A 19,631-nucleotide genomic window follows, 5' to 3' on the forward strand; every position below is an offset into this window, starting at 1 on the left:
ATCGGAATCCTGGCTCTGTCGTGTAATTGCTATGTGACTTGGGGAAGGTTTCCTAACCTTCCAGTCCTCATTTTCCACATCTGTAAAGTTGGGATAATAATCTGGTTGTCCATGGTGCTAATCACAGGGTTCTCAGAAGATAAAGTCAGAAGGGAATAGGAACCTGTCATGCAGAAAGTCAGTCTTGGCGCCTGTTGTTACCATGACGCATGCTGTTGTCCTGTGTTGGGTCATGTGGCTTTAGCACCATCCATCTGGGTAGCAGTCAGCGCTCTCTGTTCACAGGCTGTGTGACTCCTGGAGAGTGTTTTGACATCTCTGAGCCTTGTTTGTCTCATTCACAATGGACCACACAAGCCTCCCTAAGTCTCGGTGTGAGGATGACACAGAGGTGGTGTTGACGCCTGGCTGTCACTCAGCCGGTGCCAGATAAGCGGGATACCTTTGTGCTCATCCTCAGCCAACAGGTGGAGAAACTGGGGCTTCATGGGATTAAAGCATAATTCCTGCCTGGAACTGTCCAAGCTCCAGCTGGCCCCTCTTGGTTGTCCACAGCTCTGAGTCCCCTTCTGGGGGGGCACAGTGATGGAGTTCCACGAGTGACCAAGCTGTGGAGAGGCTGGCTGGGGACCTAGACACATTCCCTGACGGGAGGCTGGAAGGCTCCTCTTTTCCCATGGGGTCCTAACAGTGGCTCGTGCAGGCAGGAGAACGTTGAGGAAAGCTTCTCCATCTCCAGATGCTACAACTGGGCTGCTGGTTACTGGCAGGAGGGCGAGGGACAGGGGACTCATTCTCCTACAGTCTGCCTAGCTGAGGGACCAGAGGGCAGGGCGGGCCCCTCACTTAGTCTCCCTGGAATCAGCTTATCCCCCCTGGCCTGGCTTTTGCATGAATACCCCCATTTGATCTCTGTTGGCTCATCCCTCAGACATCAATATTCTCTACTACAGAGCTTCCCGGAGCCTTATAGGCTTGTGACTTCATCCAGGTGGGAGAGGGCTTCCTTGAGTGACTTACAGAACGAGGGCTCCAGGGCCTCTCTTTGGAAAAAAGATGCTTTGGTGGTTGCTTCTGTAGAAGAGGCAGCCCAGGTTGTGTTCTCTGTGAGCTTCCAGCCCACTGCCCTGACACAGGGCAGGTCCTTAGGCAAAGGTGAGGAGGTGGGCGGGTGCACTCATAGCTTCCTTTGCCACTGTCATTTCTGCCCCCCTGCTTTGCTCACTTCATTAGTAACTGCCATGCTGGCCCTCAATCACTGGTGGGTATTCAAGGCCCCCAAGAAAGCAAACAGAGATAGTATACAGTGCCCTAGGTTCTGGCAACCTGGACTCCAGGGTTTGCAGCAGTGTCCAGGAGCCTCAGTCTCTCCTAAACTGGGAGGATCACTTTGAGGATCTAGCGACCCCCCACCCATCCCCCCACTGCCATCCCCGCCTGCCCCCAGACCAAAGGATGCACCCAGGACCTACCTTTTTTTGTCTTTACTGGACATTGTGGCCAAGACCCCAAACTCATCCACATTTTTCAAAACCCATCTATACAATGGGATATTCTGCTGGGGAAAGGAATAGAGTTGTCGCAAAGATTGTGACTGGGGTGGGCCTCCAGGATACTACGAGAAGCCACACATGAAGGGCTACAGATAAAATGTCAAGCATAAAATGCACACAGGTAGAGTAGTGGTTGCAAGGAGGGGAGAGGAGAGAGAGGTGGGAGGCAGTTGCTAACAGGGTGGGGGGCGAAGTTTAGGGGATGACTGACACAGTCTTCAGTTAGATAGGGGCCATGACTGTGAACATCTAAACAGACTAAAACTCACTGTGTGTATATTTTCGATGGGTGAACTAATGTGGTGTGAAATATGTCTCCAAGCATACTCTGAACTTGGTCCAGTGGCCTGCACCTGTTATATTGTTATCAGCCAGCTGGGTCCTTCTGCTCCATTGAAATTGTGCAGGGATGGGGGAGGAGCCGTGCAAGGGTGGGGCTTCAGTGTTAACTTGGCTCTGGGTGCTACCCCTGGGTGACTGACAGTAGATAGCTGTGATAACAGGTAGGAGCAGCAGCAAGGCAGCCAGCTCTAATCCCCAGCCTTGTGCCGGTGCAGGGCTCAGGTACCAGGACAATTTAGCCCTGCAAGTGCTATAGCTCCTTTTTCATTTTTGGCTTTAGCTATTATGGAGATATAACGTAAAGCCATGTTAATGCTAGGGCAGGCACTCTACCTCTGGTCTGAGCCCCCAGCAGCCTTTGCTTTTTAATTTGAGGCAGGGACTCACTAAGTTGCTCAAGCCAGCCTTGAACTCGCTGTGTGACCCTGTCAGGCTTTGAATGTGTGTGATCCTCCTGCCTCAGCCTCCCAAGTAGATGGGATGACAAGTCTGTATCACCAGGATGTGCCGTGTTCCAACTCAGGCAGGCCTGGGCCACTGTGATTCTTAGGCAGGTGTAGGAACCCAGAATTCCCTGGCCCCCTGACAGCCTCGGGTCTCTGTGGCCTCACATCACAGCTACCATTTTTTCTGCTGTCACTGTGGACCACACTGTTCTGTGGCTTAACCCCTTCTGCTGTCAGGTATGCTGGGGTCCAGGGCTCCTCACTTTTGCAATGATGCCCAACCTGACAATTTCAGGGAAGGAAGCACAGAAGGGAACCTTTCAGCCAACTCCTCCATAAGGTAACACTTGCTTATAGATGGAAAAAAAAAAAAAAGGCATTGGCACCAGTCACAGCACACCTGCATGCAAATGAAGGCTTCTGTTTGCACCAATCACAGCAGTCCTTCTGATAGACTGTCAGGGGAAATGCTCCTCTTCTGGCTTGGGTAGGAATAGTTGCAGGGTTATCTTGCATTCACCAAGGTTTGTGATATCAAAAAGCCTAATGCAAAAACTGTTTCAAGCAGTTCTGACTCCAGCTGCCTTTAGGAGCCATGACAACCAGCTGTGGTTGTTCAAGGTATCCGTGGAGTGTAGGAAACAGAGCTGGCATAAGGGCAACCCTGCTATCTGTCTGACTGACAGTCTTTTTGCGTGAGGCAGCCAGGATATCAAGAGGGAGTTCATCCTCAGTGTCTTTACTAATTTACTGGACCATGTATATTGGCAGCATTTGCAATAAGACACCAAAGGCCGGGTGATAGTGGCCCACGCCTTTAATCCCAGCACTCAGGAGGCAGAGGGAGGTGGGATCACTGTTGAGTTCAAGGCCAGCCTGGTCTACAAATCAAGTCCAGGACAGTCAAGGCTACACAGAGAAACCCTGTCTCAAAAAAACAAAATCCAAACTGAAACAAAACAAAAGAACCCAGAGGACTATCATTAATACTCATAGTGATTTTTACAGACGTCAGCGGTGCTTTAAGAGTTAAGTGCTTCAACTCGCACCCAGAAAGAGCCTGGTCCCCCTCATCTGTCTCAGTTCCAACATGGATGGCTTGAGTTAGGAGTTGGAGCCGCCCAACACCGAGAGGCCAACCCAACCCCAAGTGGGGAAACACATAAGCAAACATCTCATGCTTTGACAACAGGGCAGAACAGGAGCTTTAAATCCAATGGACAAAGTGAGGGCTGGTACCCTTGCCCCAGGCTCTTTTTGGGTGTTAGTGGCTTCATCCTGTGGGGACAGCCTAGCTCCTGGATGTCTGGCAGGGTTGGCAGGTCCGGCTTGGGGCCAAGGGTGGGGCCAGCCTGGGAGGTTGGAGGCCAGGGGCTTGCACTGAGTCCCGCTTCCCAACTCTTTTCCATCCACAGCATCTCCAGCAAAGAACTCTCAGAGCTGATTGAGCAGCTGCAGAAGAATGCGGACCAGGTGGAGAGGAACATTGTGGACACCGAGGCCAAGATGCATAGCGTGAGTCCCCAGCTCCCCTACTGGGACCTTCTTCACGCAGTTACACCATCCCCAGGGTCACTCGCATCCAGAAGTCTCTGTGGTTGCTCCAAGGAGCACAGATCTTGGCATCTAGAGACTGAGGACCAGAGACCTGAAGTACTTGCCGTAGCTATGGGCCCACCCAGTCCAGTACTTCTGGGATGCTGAGTCCTGTGCTGGGAGGAAAAATGAGGGGGTAACAGTGTGGGGTTCCTGCTTCTACTGTCCTCAAGGAGGAGAAAAGCACCTCCTGGGTGGAGCTTTTTCTGGGCAGTGCCTTTCTCAGAGTGCACTTTCCTTGTGGGCAGAGCTTCCCCTGGGAGCCTCCAGGTGTGGAGGAGAACTTTTCGGGGTCTAACCTGGGGTAGGATGTGCATTTGTACTCACTAAGTGTTCCCTCTACTGTATGAATCCCTCTCAGAGGGTAGGAACACTCACCTGGTCAGGGTGTTGCAGGTTCCAGGAAACCGAAACCCAGCAGGTACAGCCTGGAGCTCCATGCCACCAACACAAAGGGCACCTCCACCGACTCGCAGCCTCCTTTGCAGGGGAATACATATCACCATCCCCTCAGATCCCCTTCTGGCTGAGATGCTAAAAGAACTGGATTTTAGTCAGTGGCAGAGGGCCCCAGGGTAACTGCAATGGGACTGCTAAGAAGTAAGCTAGAAAGCCAGATGGCATTTGAGTTTCAGAGCACAGTTTCCCTGGGTGTCATCGGGACCTGGTATGCCTGGTACGTTCGGGCCTCACCTATATTCTAGTGTGGATTGTTGGTCATCTGAAATTCAGGTGTAGCCAGGAGCTTATGCTTCATCTGGCATCTTAGTGACCAGATGGTTAAGAGCCAGCGCTGACAGAGGAGGGGGGAGGACCAAAGATGGGGAAGTCATAGTCCACCGGGCCCCACTGTTGTTTAGCCTGTTGTGGCTGCTCCTGCCTCCACAGTCTCCTCTGACAGACTGGGTTTGTGATCCCAGAGCCTGACTACAGACAACACAGAGCACTCAGAAGACAGGGTGGGGGTGGCAGGTGGCAAGTAGGTTCACTGGGGTCAGCAAGCCAGGGGGTCAGGCCTGGCCCAGGCCTGCAGGGACTCAGGATTCCCAGACTATGTCCCTCACTGCTCAGAATACTTGTCCCTCCCAACATGCCTCTGTGATTTTTTTTTTTTCCTGCTCTCCTCTTTCCTGACATCCTGCAATGGTGTTTTGTTTGTTTTCTTGCCTAAATGAAAATTGTCTTGTTGGATGTGTCTGTTTTTCTCTCACAACCTGAATAGTGCGTGCTCATTATTAGAATTTTAGGACAGATAAACAGTATGATAAGGGAAATTAAAATCCCATAGAATCCATCCTCAGAGGCGTCTTCCAGCCCTGAGCCTTCAATGTGCTATGTTTAACCTTCTCTTGTGTGTGTCTGTGCGCGTGTGTGTGTGTGTGTGTGTGTGTGTGTGTGTGTGTGTGTGTGTGAGAGAGAGAGAGAGAGAGAGAGAGAGAGAGAGAGAGAGAGAGAGAGAGAGAGAGAGAGAAGGTTCAGGCTTCCTTTTGTGTTTGCCTGAGGAAAGACTCAGTCTGCCCATGCATGTGTGCATATGTACATGTAGTGCCCGGGATAGAGCTCAGTACTGTGTGCACACTGGGCACACCAGTGAGCAACGCACCAGCCCTGAGCTGTTCTTTGTTTTTTTGTTTCTGTTTTTCTTTCTTTCTTTCTTTCTTTTTTTTTTCCTTCTTTGTTTATTTGTTGAAACAGGGTTTCTCTGTGTAGCCCTGCCTGTCCTGGAACTCACTCTGTAGACCAGGCTGGCCTCAAACTCAGATTCACCTGCCTCTGCCTCCAGAGACGTGCTGCTGCCACCACCAGGCTCTGAGCTGCTCAATTTCATATATAATTTATTCAGATTACAACTAAATTGTTATCCCATCACTTGTATCCTCCCATTCCTCCCTCCCTCCCACACTTACCCTATTCCCCTTCCCTAGGTCCATGACCGAGGGGGAATCTCCTCCCTCACTTTATGGTCACAGGCTATCAAGTCTTATCTTGGTAGCCTGCCTATTCTTTCTTTGAGTGCCACCAGGCCTCCCCACCAAGGGGAGGTCGTCAAATATGGGGCACCAGAGTTCATGTCAGAGTTAGTCCCTGCTCTCCACATAACTGTGGAGAATGTCCTGTCCAATGGCTAGATCAGAATAGGAGTTCGATGTTTCCTACTTATATTGTCCTTGGTTAGTGCAACAGTTTGAGCAGACACCCCTGGGCCCTGATCCACCCGTTACGATGTTCTTCTTGTAGGTTTCTAAGATCCTCTGGATCCTTCTACAGAGCTGCTTAATTTCAACAGAACAAAGTTAAAAAAAAAAAAAAAAAGCAGCCACTTTTTTGAAGATTATTGGGCCAAATCATTTCCTTCTTTTGTCCTTTTCTCTGTCTCTCCCTCCTGCTCCTTTTATCCCTTTCTCCCCCACCACCACCTTGTTTGCCCAAATGTTTTCCTGAACTTTCCGTTTTGTTTTTTTTTTTTTAATTGGTGAGAGTTACTTGAGTCACATAAATTTAACCCCTTATAAGGCAACAAGACAACGTTGGAGTCATTCCCATGTCCAGGGAGCCCCCCTCACCCTTAGGCAGTTGCCCCTTCTCTCTCTTCCCTAGCCCCTGCCCAGCGGCTCCCCTGCTTTGTCTCTGTGTTGCATGATGGGCATAGCCCTATGAACAGATATCCAGTGAAGTGTCCTGCGCGCAGATGCCTGAAGCTACAGATAGGCCTGATGGAGTAGTGTCCCTTCGTAGCTTCTCCACCAACACTGTCCAGTGTCCACTCTGGACCACCTTGCTCTCCCACCTAACAATGTGCCTGTTGTGCGTCAGCCCTTGTCAGTCCCTCTGGTCTGAAGGACCGGTTTTATCAGGGTGTAACTCACAGAAAGAGTCCAGAAGTGACCCCATTTATGAATTTACGCCCCCCCCCCTTGTGGATCTGTGCTTTGGTAGATAGTCACCTAGGCAAGATAGAATGCCTAGTGAGGAATTTTCTAGAAAGCCTTTATTGCCCCCTCTCTAGCCCCTCTCACTGTCCATTAGTTTGGCTGGCTTGAACCCTCAGTTACCCACCCAATGGTCCCCCTAGTAGGTTCCCCCCTCTCAGCCAGATGTGTTCCCATCTAAGATTTGCCTGTAGGACTCAGTAATGATTAACAGGCTTGGCTTCTGAAAAATTAATCTTTGACACTGTGGGGCCCAGGGTGGCCTTGGGTCAGCCAGTGACTGGCTGACTCCACCGGAGCCAGGAAGGCCGGATACTCACTCCTCGTCCACAGGGAGCAGAGTCCTTCCATACCTGACACTGCTGGCTCTGCACCCTTCTCCTTTGTTCCTTCCGTCATTTCTTTTTCTGTTTTATTTTTCCTTTTCCAGTCCTCGGGATGGGACCAAAGGGCTCGCCTGCTCAGCACACACTGCACCGCTGAGCTGCACCTCCACGCCCTCAGCTGTGTTCTCCTCCTTCTTTTAGGCAGAGTCTCATGAAGAAGTCCAGGCTGGCTTTGAACTGACCTCATAGCTGAGTCTGGCTCTTGCTCCTTTTCCATCCTCCCTTTGTTTGTTTGTTTGTTTATCAGGTGTGCTCCCACTATGGCACAGGTATGAGGAGCACATGACAAGCTGTAGGAGTTGGCTCTCTGTGTACCATGCAGGTCCTGGCACTGGGAAGCCTGGATGCCATGTCATCAGGAGTGGTGGCAGATGTTTCACCCTTGGCAATCCTGTATCAGCTCCCGTCCTTAGTTTTGTTTTTGTTTTTAAAGATGTATTTGTTTTTGTTGTGTGTGTCTGGGTGTTTGGCTTAAATCTATTGTCTGTGCATCACATGTATACCTGGCACCTGTGGAGGCCAAAAGAGGGCTTTGGATCCCCTGGGACTGGAGTTACAGATGGTTGTGAGCTGCCACGTGGTTGCTGGGAACAGAACTCAGGATCTCTGTGAGAGCAGCCAGCGGTCTCGACCACTGAGCCATCTCTCCAGCCCCATCTCCCTTTGTCTTTTGCAGTAAGGTCTTGCTGTACACTGGTGGCTGACCTTGAATTTGATTCTCCTCCCCAGTACACCGCCACACCCTTTCTTCCCTCTTCGAAAAGTGGTGCCTGCTTGACACCTTAAAAGGTGCTTGTGGTCTGAGTATGCCAGCCACTCGCACTCACACTTGGAGCAGTGTGATGTTCTCACAGATCAGTGTCAGTGGGCTCTTTCTGCCATTTCTATTCATGCCCTCCCTTGGCCGCATGTCAGGCAGCTGCTCTGCTACTTCCTGCCCTTGGGGGCTGCCCGTCAGGGAGTTTTCACCTTAATGGAATCCCACACCCTTGGTCACTGTGTCACCTCTGGTCACTGTGTCACCCCCTGGTCACTGTGTCACCTCTGGTCACTGTGTCGTCCCTGGTCACTGTGTCACCCCCTGGTCACTGTGTCACCCCTGGTCACTGTGCCATCTCTGGTCACTGTATCACCCCTGGTCAGTGTGTCACCTATGGTCACTGTGTTACCCCCCTGGTCACTGTTTCACCTCTTGTCACTCTGTCACCCCTGGTCACTGTGCCATCTCTGGTCACTGTGTCAACCCCTGGTCACTGTGTCACCTATGGTCACTGTGTCACCCCCTGGTCACTGTGTCACCTCTGGTCACTGTGCCATCTCTGGTCACTGTGTCACCCCTGGTCATTGTGTCACCCCCCTGGTCACTGTGTCATCCCTGGCCACTGTGTCACCTCTGGTCACTGTGTCACCCCCTGGTCACTGTGTCACCCCTGTCAACTGTGTAGGTTTCTCTCTAATCTCATTTTCCTGATGGGATTACTTCCACCACTGAGATGCACTCCGGCCCACTTCCTCTCTCCCTGGTTTTTGTGCTGCTCAGACAGAATCCAGGTCCTTGCACCTGCCAGGCAAACACCTACACAATGAGCTGCTTCCCAGCCTCCACTTTCCTCTTCTGAAGACAGGTGGTGACAGGGACACCAGGTGGCCATGCTGCTGCGGGTGCCCCAGTGTTGCCTGTCCTGCCTTCAGCCCACTCACTGACACCCTCACTTCCTGTGCTGAACTCCGAGACCCTTAGGGGTTAATCCCTGAATGCCGGTGCTAAAAACACAGGCAGGTTTTGTGGCTGCTGGAGTAGACAGACTGTACTTAGAAACATCCTGGGGCTGGAGGGGTGGCTCAGGGGTTAATGGCACTTGCTGCTCATTCAGAAGACCAGAGTTTGGTTCCCAGCACCCATCCTGGGCAGTTTACAACTGCTAGTAAATCTAGCTCCAGGGGATCTGATGCCTTCTCCTGGCCTCTGTAGGTACCCCAAAGTGCCTGTGCACGCACACACATAATAAATATAAAATAATTCCTTTTAAAAGGCAGAAACCCCCATCCTGTCAACTAGCTGTTCTTTCTACACAGATTCTAGACTCATGGGGAACCTATCGACTCTTAAGTATCTGCCACTCTTCCTGCTATCACCACTGAGGCCAGCCCAGCACAGAATGGCCCAGCTCACCTAGGTGCCAGCATACCCCACCAGCTTTCCCAGCTCACACTCTAATACTGATGGCCTGCTGCACAGCTCCTGGACGCCTCAAGCTACCATGCAAGGAACCATGCAATGGGCTCCTTCCCTGGAGTCATGTGGGCAGCCCTCACTGTGCTCTGGTTTCCCTCCCACTCCTGCCTCCAGTAGTCTCTTACTGGTCCCCTCCATCGTGGCATGCTCTGTCTGTCCTCGAGGCCCTTGCACAGGCTGTATGCCCTTTGCCTAGAACACACTGCCCTTCTGTCCTTCATCCTAGCTTACGTCAGCACCTCAGAGGGACCTCCCTGAGCACTGGAGCTAAAGTGGGTGCCTGTGAAGTCAGCTTGCCTTGAGGGTGTCCCCCCCCCCCGCACCTGTCCCCCGCTTGGGCTATGAACACCAGGCAGGCAGAGCCACCACACCTAGGCACTGGTGGGACCATTCACCCTTGTTTCTCAGGGCCCGCCTGTTTGATGAGAGACAGTCTGGACAAAGCCAGAGGAGCTCCCAGCTGTCCCTGCCCCTCAGGTCCTGTGAGTCCCTCGCTGTAGACTCTGAGCCTCTACTGTTATCCTTTCTTTTCCTTCTCAGGACTTGGCCCGGCTGCAAGAGGGGCAGCTCCCTGAGCACCGGGACACGACCCTGCAGAATGTGTCTGACTCAGAGAAGCTGCTGTATGTGCTAGAGGCAGATTCGGCCATCGCCAAACACATGAAGCACCCCCAGGGGGACATGATTGCTGAGGAGTGAGTCCCTTCTGTGTGTGTCTCCCTTCTTCCCCCGATTGTGCTAGGCTGGAGTCCAGGCAGCAAGTCTGGGGCTCTCCAGCTCTCAGAACCCTTCTCCCCTGCAGGGTAGACACAGGGCAGGTAGACACCAAGCAAGTGCACCAGAGGCATTAAGTTATACTTAATGACAAGGCCATAGTTGGGGACTGAGGCTTTGGGACTTAATGAGCCCACTGCTTCATGGCTCCGTGCCCCTTGTGCCTAGTGAGCTTATGGCCCACACTGCAGCTCAACACGGGTGAACCAGCACCCCACCTCATGGGGTCGAGGGTCTTTCCATGTCCCATGTGCCCTGTGCTTGTCCCTATGTGACACAGCCCTGCCTGTGCCCATGCTGGGCGTGTTCTCCAGGAAGCAGTGGTCTGGCCCATTTCTTCCGAAATCTTCCATAGTAGCCCTTCAGAAAATAGCAGAGAAGGGTAGTTGGGGAACATGGGTAGGAGGAACAACAGGATTCAGAGTTAGTCTGCTGCCCATGCTGAGCCCCAAGGCCCCACTGGAGGCCTACATGGTGACCATTCAGGCGAGTCCCACTGACATGGTACCTTATCCCCACCCAGCATCCGCCAGCTGAAAGAGCGTGTGGCCAACCTGCGGGGGAAACACAAGCAGATGTACAGCCTGGCAGTGAAGGAGGCTGACCCGAAGGTCAACTGGGCTGCATTGGTGGACGAAAAGCTGGTATGGCCTGGCCTGGAACAGGGTCATCTCACAGCATTTCCGCCTGCTAAGTAGGGGACACCATTATGAAGTCTAACCGAGAGCAGTGGGGCTCATAGGAAGACAGTAGCAAGCCTGGAGTCACACAGTCTGACCTCATTTGCCACCAGCTATGCCATTTCCCTTCATATGGACTTTGCTGGTGTCCTAGCAGGGCTGTGTGGGTAGATTGGAAAAGCTTGCCCCGCCCCCCCCCCACCCCCCAAGGCAAAGCTTGCGGCCATCCCAGCTGGGTGTCTTTTCGACGTGCCATCTCAGCAACCGTTGGCGGTGTGATGCTGGGGAAGGGACTTCCCTTCTCGTGTCTACCTGTAAAATGAAAACAGTGACCAGGGGCCCACAGGTCACTATGAGATCGAGGGATGGATGGCATTTCTAAAGCAGGAGCATCAAAGGTGGTACAGATACATACCTGCCACCACCCACTCCAGAGGGGAAAAGCACTCCTGCACTGGGGCCAACAGCCCAGGCCCCTGTGCGTTAGGCCAGGTCGGCTTCCAACCCACCACATCTTCCTGGTGTCTCTTCACCTACCCGCCAGGACAAGCTGAGCAGTCAGGGCTTTGGAACTGACCTCCCTCTGGTGGACAGCCAGGTGGAGCAACACAACATTTTCCACAATGAAGTCAAAGCCATCGGGCCCCACCTGGCCAAGGACAAGGTGTGTATGTGGTGGAGTCTTCTTGGAGGGGTGAGGCAGAGAGGGAGCACACTTGGTCTAACCTCAGCCCTTGGTTTTGCCCACAGGAACAGAACAGTGAACTCCAAGCCAAGTATCAGAAGTTGCTGGTGAGAAGCCCGGGGCGGGGGTAGAGGGGTTGGGGAGAGGATGGGAGGCTTATGGGCTGGGGACACCATGCCCCTCTAAAAGTGACAGTGTGCTCCAGTGTCACCTTAGCAGTTTGTGAGATGCTAGGGATGGAACTCAGGGTTTCATGCAGCCTGTCCAGGTGATCATTCTACCAACCGAGCTACACGAAGCCCTACTCAATTCTTTTCTTTCTTTCTTTCTTTTATTTTTTTTATTTTTGAGACAGGGTTTCTCTGTGTTAGCCTTGGCTGTCCTGGACTCACTTTGTAAACCAGGCTGACCTGGAACTCACAGTGATTCACCTGCCTCTGCCTCCCAAGTGCTGGGATTAAAGGCCTACTCAATTCTTTATGTCGCATTGCTGCGTGCCAGTAGACACCATGTGCTTTCTGGAGCATGGTCCAGGCATGCATGTGCACAAGTACCTGCATGTATGAATTTTTTTTCTTTTCTTTCTTTTTTTTTTTTTTTTTTTTTTTTTGCAACAGGTTCTCTCTATGTTAGCCTTGACTGTGCTGGACTCGCTTTGTAGACCAGGCTGGCCTCGAACACACAGCGATCCACCTACCTCTGCCTCCCAACTGGGATTAAAGGCATGCGCCACCCCCACCCCCACTCATTCTTCTTATTCTACAGAACAAATTGCAGACCTCCCATCTTAGCCCTCAGTGGCTCTGGATGCTCCTATGAACATAACCATAAGGGGCTGAGATGTAGTTTGTTTTGTAGAGTGTTTGCCCAGCAGGCATGAAGCCCTAGCACCGAATAAACCCAGGCACGGTGGTGCACACCTGTCATCCTAGCACTCGAGAGAAAACTCAAGAGGATCAGGAGTTTAGCATCCTTCTCAGACAACAAGTTTGAGGCCATCTTGAGCTATATAAGAGCCTACCTCGAGTGAATACATACATTAATAATGATAGGAGCCAAGCGGTGGTGGCGCACGCCTTTAATCCCAGCACTCAGGAGGCAGAGGCAGGTGGATCGCTGTGAGTTCGAGGCCAGCCTGGTCTACAAAGTGAGTCCAGGACAGCCAGGGCTACACAGAGAAACCCTGTCCAGAAAGAGCAAAAACAAACAAACAAACAATAATGATAGGGTCTGGAGAGATGGCTCAGCGGTTAAGGGCACTGACTGCTCTTCCAGAGGACACGGGTTCAAATCCCAGCATCCACATGGTAGCTCACAACTGCCTGTAACTCCAAGATCTGACACTCTTACATAGACATACATACAGGCCAAACACCAATGCACATAAAATAAAGGTAATTTTAAAAAAATGTTTAAAAATGTAATGACGATAAAAAGCAAATATGAAGATATGGCTGCCACATTGAGTGCCAGCTGTGTGTAGTCTGTGCCCCGTGGGTGAGGCCTTACATATGGCAAACTGAAGCTTCAAGGAGACAAAGGTCTCTTTCCTTTGTTCACTGGGATATGGCCTGTGCCTAAAGCCATGCTGCATTCAATAAACACCTGCGAGGGAATGTTTCAGAGCGTCAGGTGGCTTTTCCAAAGCGACCACTGGCTGGGAAGTAGCAGACTGAGTCCCATAAGAGGTAGGCAGGGAAGCCAAGACAGGGCCCGTTGCTGTCATGGCCTCACTCGCTCTCATCCCACAGGCAGAATCGCAGGCCCGGCAGCAGCATCTGACCTCACTGCAGGACTACATGCAGCGCTGCACCAATGAGCTGTACTGGCTGGACCAGCAGGCCAAGGGCCGCATGCAGTATGACTGGAGTGACCGCAACCTCGACTACCCCAGTCGCCGACGCCAGTACGAGGTGGGCACGGGGCCAGGTGTGGTTCTGGAGTTGGGCACAGGGCTGCCAAGTCAGGCGCTGACCCTGTCTGCTCCCTGGCAGAATTTTATCAACCGGAACCTGGAGGCCAAAGAAGAAAGAATCAACAAACTGCACACCGAGGGCGACCAGCTGCTGGCGGCCGAGCACCCAGGGAGGAACTCCATTGAGGTACGTGTGCCCCTGTTAGAGCGAGACACCAACATTTGTCTGCCCCTCCCTGCCTGGCTTCCCACCAGTCTCTCTCGCGGCCTCCCAGGCAGCTGGGCTGCAGTGATGGGTCTCTCCTCCCCCCGGCAGGCACACATGGAGGCTGTGCACGCGGAGTGGAAGGAGTACCTGAACCTCCTCATCTGTGAGGAGAGCCACCTGAAGTACATGGAGGACTACCACCAGGTACCCGACACCCCTCCCTCCCCCGCCCCCCCTGGCGCAGCACGCGAGAGGGTTTCTTGGGTGCGCACAGAGCCTCTCGTATGTGCGTGGAGGCCAGGGGACAACTTTGCGTGAGTGGGCCCTTGTCCCTCCACCATGGGGGATCAGGGGACTGAACTCAGGTCATCAGGCTAACGAGTGATCTCACAAGCCCGAGGTTTTGATTTTCTGACGTAGGCTCTCATGTAGCCCAGGCTAGCCACTCTCTGTGTAATAGAGGATGGGAGTGACTCCCGGTCCTCCTGCCTCTGCTCTACCTGTTGGGTTTAATTTTGCTGAGTTATACAAAACATAAGCCTTGCTACTTTATCCTCTTTCAAGAAAACCAACATTCCCTAGCCCCCTTTTGAGACAGGTTCTCAATATACAGGTCAGACTGTCCTTGAACTCAGGACAATAACAGGACAACCCCACCCTCTGTCTTCTGAACTTTCTCATCAGCCAAATAGACATTGAGTTTTTCACACACACACACACACACACACACACACACACACGCATGCACGCACACACACATACACCATACACGTGCATGCACATACACATGCACACACGCACACACATGCACATGCACGCATGTGCGCGTGCACACACACACACAGAGGCATGCATGCACACATGCACGCACGCACGCACCCCAGCCTGATGACCTCTGACCCACTCCCTGTCTCTGGGTTAGATTGGTGTACGCCAGAGCGAGCATAAGGGATACAGGATCATGCCTCTTGCCTGGCTTTTCTCGCTGAGCGTGTTGTCCTGGCACGGTGCACAGTGCAGTGCTTCTTCACTTTTTATTCTTATGGCCAAGCAGCTGCCTGTTGTCCAGGTGGACACCTGTCCACATACCCATCTGTTCACAGACGCTGGGTGTTTTCATGGGAGTATATGTTTCCAGTAAGAACTGTATGTAATTGTCAAAACACAGAGTCTTCCTCACACTTCCTCAGTACTAAGGACCGAACGCAGAGCCTCACACATGCCAGGCAAGGGCCCCCGCCTCTGAACTGTACCCTCAGCCTTCTTTTTACCTTCTCTTTGGAGGCCATCTTACTAAGTGGCAAACTTGAACTTGTAATCCTCCTGCCTCAGCCTCCGGAGTGGCTGTGATGACAGTGCCGCCACTCCTGTTTGATCTGGGCTCCTTCAGAATGAAACTTGAACTCAGGGGACACCCCATGACTCTCGCTGGAGTCTCTGAGCCACAGGAGGTTTCACAAAGGTCCTACCTACTCAAGGCAGCAGTTCAGCCCAGGGGGCAATTGAAAATAAATGAGTCCAGAGTTAATGGGCCAAAAAGTGGGCAAGGGAACGCTCTAGAACAAGAGGAGGAGGCAAGAAGAGGAGGTAGCTGGCAAGGCTTAGAATTAAAGTACAGTTAGGTGCTGCTAAACAGTACTTCTAAGAAATGCATTGTTAGCCGGGCGCGGTGGCGCATGCCTTTAATCCCAGCACTCGGGAGGCAGAGGCAGGCGGATCGCTGTGAGTTCGAGGCCAGCCTGGTCTACAAAGTGAGTCCAAGACAGCCAAGGCTACAAGAGAAACCCTGTCTTGAAAAACCAAAAAACAAAAAAAACAAAAAAAAAAAAAAAGAAAAAGAAAAAAAAGAAAAAAGAAAGAAAGAAACGCATTGTTGGGTGATTTTGTTGTTGTGTGAACCCATGAGGTCCACTTAGAGCGGGCGGGTTTCACTGGGTGAGATGTTTGTAAGGGACTATCTTATGGAGGGGCTGCAGCTGATGGTGAGCACGTGACTGTGTTGCTAGGACATTCCTGGCACTCAGAGAAAAATCTTGAACTTAGTGGCATCTAAAGGAACACAATACAGAAGTGGGAGGCCCTGAGGAGCCAGGCGGAAAAGGGAGCAGAACAGGCTCAAACAGGTCACATCATAGATTTAGGGTGAGTGGGAGGCCCAGGCCCACCACCTAGAGGACAAGCAGGAAGCCATAGGCAGAAGTCAGGGTGCCTGTGGTTGCTTTCCATCTGTGATGGAGTCCTCGGGTCTCTCTCAGTTTCACAAAGACATGAAAGACGCTCAGGAGCTGCTACGGAAGGTGGACTCAGACTTGAACCAGAAGTACAGCCCTGACTTCAAGGATCGGTATCAGATAGAGCTGCTGCTGAGGGAGCTGGATGTGAGTGACCCCATCCGGTGCCTACCCGGCCCTCCTCCCGGGGCCCGAAAACTGGCCTTACCTGGCCCCTGGGCTGCTCTTACAGGACCAGGAGAAGGCTATGGACAAATATGAGGATGTGGTGCGGGGGCTGCAGAGGCGAGGCCAGCAAGTGGTGCCACTCAAGTACCGCCGTGAGACACCGCTCAAGCCCATCCCTGTGGAGGCCCTCTGCGACTTTGAGGGTGACCAGGTCAGTCACTACCTGGAATCCTAGGCAGCCTGGACCTATAGCACAGTCATCTTGGGGGTGGCACAGGTAGACATGGGTCCTCAAGCAATCATTTCTTAGGGGTCCACCCTTTCTCCTGGGGGGATATATGACCCTCTGTACCCCTTTCCTTCTCTCCCCACTGCCCTGTCTTCATCTTACCAGTTTCAACCACCCCAGCCATTCTAGCCAGAGTCCTGAGGAAGCCTCTCATTGACCCACTTTGTAATGTTTAAGGCCACCTGTAACCAGTCCCCTGTGGCTGGGGAATGCCAGCTTCTCACTGGCCAGGCCTCAGTCATATGTCCATCTGGAGGCTGGAATACAGAAGAGGTGTGCCACTTGGACTAGGGGTGTGCAGGGATGGTCCTCTAAGTGAAACTGGGGGGCTGGAGATGTAGCTCCTCAGTTGGTAGGTAGAGCCCTGGTTTAGCACGCACGGGGCCCTGCACTGCATAATGCATGGATGATGGCGCACGCTTGGGAGCTCAGCACTCTGGGAGTGGAGGCAGGAGGGTCTGAAGTTCAAGGTGTCCTCCGACACATAGTAAACTTGAAGCTAGTCAGGGTGACGGAAGACCTTGTCACAAAACCAAAAATCAATGTCAAGTAGAGATCGGAGCTGGCTCCGGCTAGCTCTGTGGGCCTGAGTAAGTAGACTCGCGGTGTCTAAGAGTTTACAGGGTGATGCGGGGAGAGGGCGATTGGGCTTCCAGGCCTGAGGTGAATCTTAGCTGTCAGGTCTGTCCCCACCAGGGCCTGATCTCTCGAGGTTATAGCTACACACTGCAGAAGAACAGTGGGGAGAGCTGGGAGCTGACGGACAGCACTGGGAAGAAGCTGATTGCTCCCGCTGTCTGTTTCATCATTCCCCCCACCGACCCTGAGGCCTTGGCTCTCGCTGACAGGTACAGGCACAAAGGAGGGAAGGAGGCTGGATCCACACTTGGGCTCTGCGGCCTCCCGTGCACAACAGTAAGCTGTGGCATACACCTGTCATTCTTGCCTCCCTTAAAGGCTCCGGCAAGAGTGGCAGGTTAGGTTGGCTTGCCCAGCTGGATGTCTGTCTGATGGCCAGTGCAGCAAGCATTTTCTGTTAGCGCCTCTGGGCCTTTGCAAGTCTTAGACACCCCACCTGCAGCACCGATGTACAGCTTCATGGATTCTGGTTCTCCTTTTGCGGACTCACCTGTTTCCCCACCCTTCTGCTCTGTTTTGACACCCTCTCGACACTCCATTTTGCTGAGATCTGTGTGTTGGCCTTGCTGGGCCCTGGGCCCCTTGGTGTCATTATGAGGTGGCAAGTCACTTGAGGATTCTTTGCTCAATGAACAGACTCAAGGGATCCCCCAGACACTCATCAAGCACCTACTGTGCACTGTGCCCTTAGAGGTCACATGTTAGAGAACACTCGTGCAAGGTAAAGGCGAGGAGAAAGGACAAAGGCAAAAGAGATTGCTCCCAAACCTTGTTACAGCAGCCCACATGGTGCTTTTAGTACAGAGGGTACGTGTGCATGTGACAGCATGTATGTGTGGAAATTAGAGGACAGGTTCTCTCTCTCCACCATGTGGGCTCTGGGGGTCAAACTCAGGTCATCAGCTTAGCGCCAAGCATCTTTACCCACTGAGCCATCTCGTCAGCCCCACCTAGTACTTTTGACTTTTTCAAAACCCTCCAAGGAGCTGCTTAGCTCCCATGGGCTGTTACCCAACAGAGGCTGTAGACCTGGAAGGAGGGTGGTATGAGACCTGGGTCCCCAGTAGATTCTTGCTTTCACAGCCTGGGCAGCCAGTACCGGAGTGTGCGGCAGAAGGCAGCTGGGAGCAAACACACACTCCAGCAACGGCATGAGATGCTAAGGACAGAGAACCCTGGAGGTGGGTACCAGGGGAGATGGTGACAAGTCTCTGCTAGAGGGCTGAGAGAGGGAGGCCAGGCCAGCCCAAGGTCGCAGCTGGCTTTCCGGGCCTCGCGCTCCTCACCGGGCCTCGCGCTCCTCACCGTCACCTTTGATTTGTCTTCCCTATGACAGATGCCTCTGATCTGCAGGGGCGACAGCTGCTGGCTGGCTTGGACAAAGTGGCCAGTGACCTAGACCGACAGGAAAAGGCTATCACAGGGATCCTACGGCCACCACTTGAGCAGGGACGGGCAATAGAGGATAGTGCTGAGCGGGCCAAGGACCTCAAGGTATAGTTTGGCTGGGGCTCCGGCTCAAGGTGCTACCTCTCTGGGGTCTTGAGACATTCAAAGCAGGTGCTGGATAATTATGGAGGTAGCAGGGTGGGGGCTGTCCCAAGGATCAAGCCCCAAATAGATGCCTGTCCTGGTACTCAGGCACATGTGATCTGGCACTGCTTCTGGGTAGATTTTCAACCTGATGTCACTTCTTCCTTTCTTCTCCTCCTCTCCTCCTTTCTTCCTCCTCCCTCTCTTCTCTCCTCCTCCCTCCTCCTCTTCCTCTCTCTCCCTTCCCCTCCCTCTCTTCCCTCCTCCTCCTCCTTCTTAGTTTTCAAGACAGGGCTTCTCTGTGTAGCCTTGGCTGTCCTGTAACTCATTCTGTAGACCAGGCTGGCCTCCAACTCACAGAGATCTGCCTGCCCCTGCTGGAACTGCCAGGCATATGTCTCCATTCATTACCACCTACTCTCAGGTCCTTCTGCCTGACAATCCTTTGTGGTAAGGTCTTCTTCACCCCTGTTTTAGAGAAAAGTTAGGAGTTCAGAAAAATTCAGTGGTCTCTGGTGCCTGGCACAGGAGTGAGGGGCAGAGGCCCACAGAATCCCTTCCCAAGCTCTGTGGAGTCATGGGACGGGTACATCACAGTATCTACTTGGCAGGTTGCCCAAGATTCCATGGGGGATGTATAGAGTGTCCAGTGACAACCGCTGTCCATTGGAAACAGACCCCGGGGCTGAGAAGATGGCTCACTCACACACAAGAACAAGGGCTGGGATTCAGTCCCTAGTGCTCACATTAAAAACTGGTCTTGGTGGGATAGCCTTGTAATTCCACTACTGAGCAGGCAGGATCAGGAGGGTCTGTGAGGTTTGCTGCATGGCCAGCCTAGTTGGCAAGCCCCAATTCCTAGTAAGAGACCCTGTCTCAAAATCAGACAAACAAACAAGGTAAGGGCTCAAGAGAGGCTCCATTCGTAAAGGGCCTGTACACAAGCATGAGGACCTGAGTTCAAGTCCCCAGAATCCATGTTTAAAAAAAAAAACCCTGGCCGGGCATGGTGGAGCACGC

General features: G+C 52.6%; 1 protein-coding gene across 1 annotated transcript in view; it reads left to right on the forward strand.

Moving 5' to 3' along the window:
- Ppl (periplakin) overlaps window positions 1-19,631 on the forward strand; it is a 50,573-nt gene that overhangs the window by 18,848 nt on the left and 12,094 nt on the right. The window contains exons 2-14 of the mRNA XM_051167235.1: window positions 3,757-3,856; window positions 10,030-10,184; window positions 10,787-10,907; window positions 11,488-11,607; window positions 11,694-11,735; window positions 13,380-13,541; window positions 13,623-13,730; window positions 13,860-13,955; window positions 16,007-16,129; window positions 16,215-16,361; window positions 17,136-17,287; window positions 18,162-18,259; window positions 18,415-18,572. Coding sequence (XP_051023192.1) covers window positions 3,757-3,856; window positions 10,030-10,184; window positions 10,787-10,907; window positions 11,488-11,607; window positions 11,694-11,735; window positions 13,380-13,541; window positions 13,623-13,730; window positions 13,860-13,955; window positions 16,007-16,129; window positions 16,215-16,361; window positions 17,136-17,287; window positions 18,162-18,259; window positions 18,415-18,572 — 1,582 coding nt within the window. The remainder of the gene's footprint in view (window positions 1-3,756; window positions 3,857-10,029; window positions 10,185-10,786; window positions 10,908-11,487; window positions 11,608-11,693; window positions 11,736-13,379; window positions 13,542-13,622; window positions 13,731-13,859; window positions 13,956-16,006; window positions 16,130-16,214; window positions 16,362-17,135; window positions 17,288-18,161; window positions 18,260-18,414; window positions 18,573-19,631) is intronic.

Source organism: Acomys russatus, chromosome 25 (assembly GCF_903995435.1).
Source record: "Acomys russatus chromosome 25, mAcoRus1.1, whole genome shotgun sequence".
NCBI classification, from domain to species: domain Eukaryota; kingdom Metazoa; phylum Chordata; class Mammalia; order Rodentia; family Muridae; genus Acomys; species Acomys russatus.